Source organism: Gossypium hirsutum, chromosome A01 (assembly GCF_007990345.1).
Source record: "Gossypium hirsutum isolate 1008001.06 chromosome A01, Gossypium_hirsutum_v2.1, whole genome shotgun sequence".
NCBI classification, from domain to species: Eukaryota; Viridiplantae; Streptophyta; class Magnoliopsida; order Malvales; family Malvaceae; genus Gossypium; species Gossypium hirsutum.
The window spans coordinates 113,270,090-113,272,192 of NC_053424.1; the positions used below are offsets into that span (position 1 = coordinate 113,270,090).

The 2,103-nt window shown below is 42.4% G+C and overlaps 1 protein-coding gene across 1 annotated transcript; it reads left to right on the forward strand.

Annotated features, from left to right (window-relative positions):
- The first annotated feature begins 723 nt into the window (after window positions 1-723).
- LOC107930473 (uncharacterized) lies at window positions 724-1,560 on the forward strand. Its single transcript, XM_016862143.1, has one exon. The coding sequence runs from the start codon at window positions 724-726 to the stop codon at window positions 1,558-1,560; it is 837 nt and encodes a 278-aa protein (XP_016717632.1).
- The last annotated feature ends 543 nt before the right edge of the window (window positions 1,561-2,103 follow it).

Consider the following 2,103-nt stretch of genomic DNA (forward strand, 5'->3'; position numbering starts at 1 on the left):
TTGATCAACAAGATCAATTACTTACCTCGTGGCTTCTCTCCACGGTTAGCTCTTCGTGTTTGCCTTCGTTTACAGATGCTCGGTCCGCTTGTGATGTGTGGACTACAACGGCGAGTCTCTTCGCTACGGACACCGGTGTCAAACAGTCCTGGATTAGGCATGAACTTTATTCTCTTAAAAAAGGTGCGTTATCTATTAAAGATTATGTTCCTAAGATTAAAAATCTCTGTGCTCTGTTGGCGGCCTCTGGCACTCGGATCTCGGAGGTGGAGAAGACACAGGTGATGCTTGCCAGTTTGCCGTCTTACATTGATGCGGTTGTCTCATCGGTGTCTTTGGCATCAGAACCGGTACCGTTTCAACGTCTTATTGATGCTCTGATCGAGTGTGAAAATCGACAGTTACGGGCTATCCAGGAGGTTGTTATGCATGCCAATCTTGTTGAATGTGTTTTATCGCCGCATTGGCGGTTTCTGCTCGTGGTGGTCGTCCACTGGCGAGTGGTCGTGGGTGTGGTTTTTAGCCACAGATTTAGTGCCAGATCTGCAATTGGATTGGGCATCTTGCTCAAAAGTGTTACTACCGGTTTCGTCGAGATTTTGATAGGTCGTCGGCAGAGGCTCGGGCATCGGATGTTGATCGTGCTCTTGGAGGGTCTTGTTCGGTTCCTCTTGCCCTCAAAGAGATTTTGGTGATGGCGTTGGAGGCCCGTCCACTCAACGAATGAGATTCACTCATTCCTTCGGTCAAAATCAAGTTGGTTTTGGTCAAAATCAGCATGTTTTTAATCCAAATTATGCTTTTGGTCAAAATTGGACTCCAGCTAGATATTATGGTGGGCAGCATAATGTTTTGGAAGGCCATTTGCCTAGGCTTGGGCCTAGTAGGCTGAATTTGGTTGATGCCCCTTATGGCCCTTCTAGGCCTTTTGCTCCTTATAATGGGGTTGGAGCTGGAAATTTCAATGGGCATTTAAATGATTGTGGGCCCGTTAGCAATTGTGTTCAAGTTAGGTATCCTTTGAGTCATGATCCGGTAGTTGGCGATGGGTGTGATCCTTCGGCTCCACCTATTCCTTGGAGAATGAAGCCGCGAGCTCGTGTTTATAGCGGTTCCGATCCGTGTATTGGTTTCCCTCGGGTTGGTGATTTATATGCGTCTGATTATTCGGGCTATTCTGGCTCACATGTCAATACTGCTCAGGTTGGTTCTAATGGTGGTGACACTGATGGATACATACCCGTACCTGTTGGGTCTGCTTCCTGGTACCCTGATTCGGGAGCTAGCAATCATGTCTGTCGAGATGCTTCAGCTCTTCAAGATTCTTCTCCGTATTTCGGTAAGTCCTCTCTTTTGATTGGTGACGGCACTCCCGCACCAATATCTTCTGTTGGTACTTGTGTTTTACCTACGCAGTCTAAATTATTTTGGTTATCTGATGTGTTGTGTGTCCCACAAATCCATAAAAATCTGATGTCTGTAACCCAGTTTGCTAGAGATAATAATGTGTATTTTGAGTTTCACCCCACATATTGTGTAACATTCCGAAATAAGGCATAAACGGAACAGTGGTTGCGAAACCACAAATCCGAGGTAGAAAAAAAAATTATTTTATTATTATTTTGAGGTTCATGGTATGATTACATGATTGTGCGAAAATTTCGTGATAAAATTCTATGCATAAAGTGCTTAAGTTGAGGTTAGGGACTAAATCGAATAATTTGCAAAACTTGCATCCTAGAAGTTTTTAGTATGAAATTATTTTGGAATATTAATTATGAGATCTTAAATGGTAATTTGACCAATTTTAAGTTCATGGACAAAATTAGGACATGGAAGGAATTTTTGAAAGTTTAGTAAGGAGGGGTATTTTGGTCATTTGGTTATTAACATTAATAAAAAGGTAAAAAGATGATAAAATTGTATCATCTTCTTCAAGTTATCAGCCGAACCTTACCTCTCTCCATAGCTGGGGTTTCTTCAACTTTCAAGCTTTATAGTAAGTGATTCCAAGCCCCGTTTTTAATGATCTTTACGTTTTTGGAGTCCCGGTAACTTGATTAAGCTTATTCTAGCAATAATTCAGCCTAGGGTTCATATTTG

Coding starts and splice junctions, on each gene's coding strand:
- LOC107930473 (XM_016862143.1), top strand. CDS start 724: ATGAGATTCACTCATTCCTTCGGTCAAAATCAAGTTGGTTTTGGTCAA.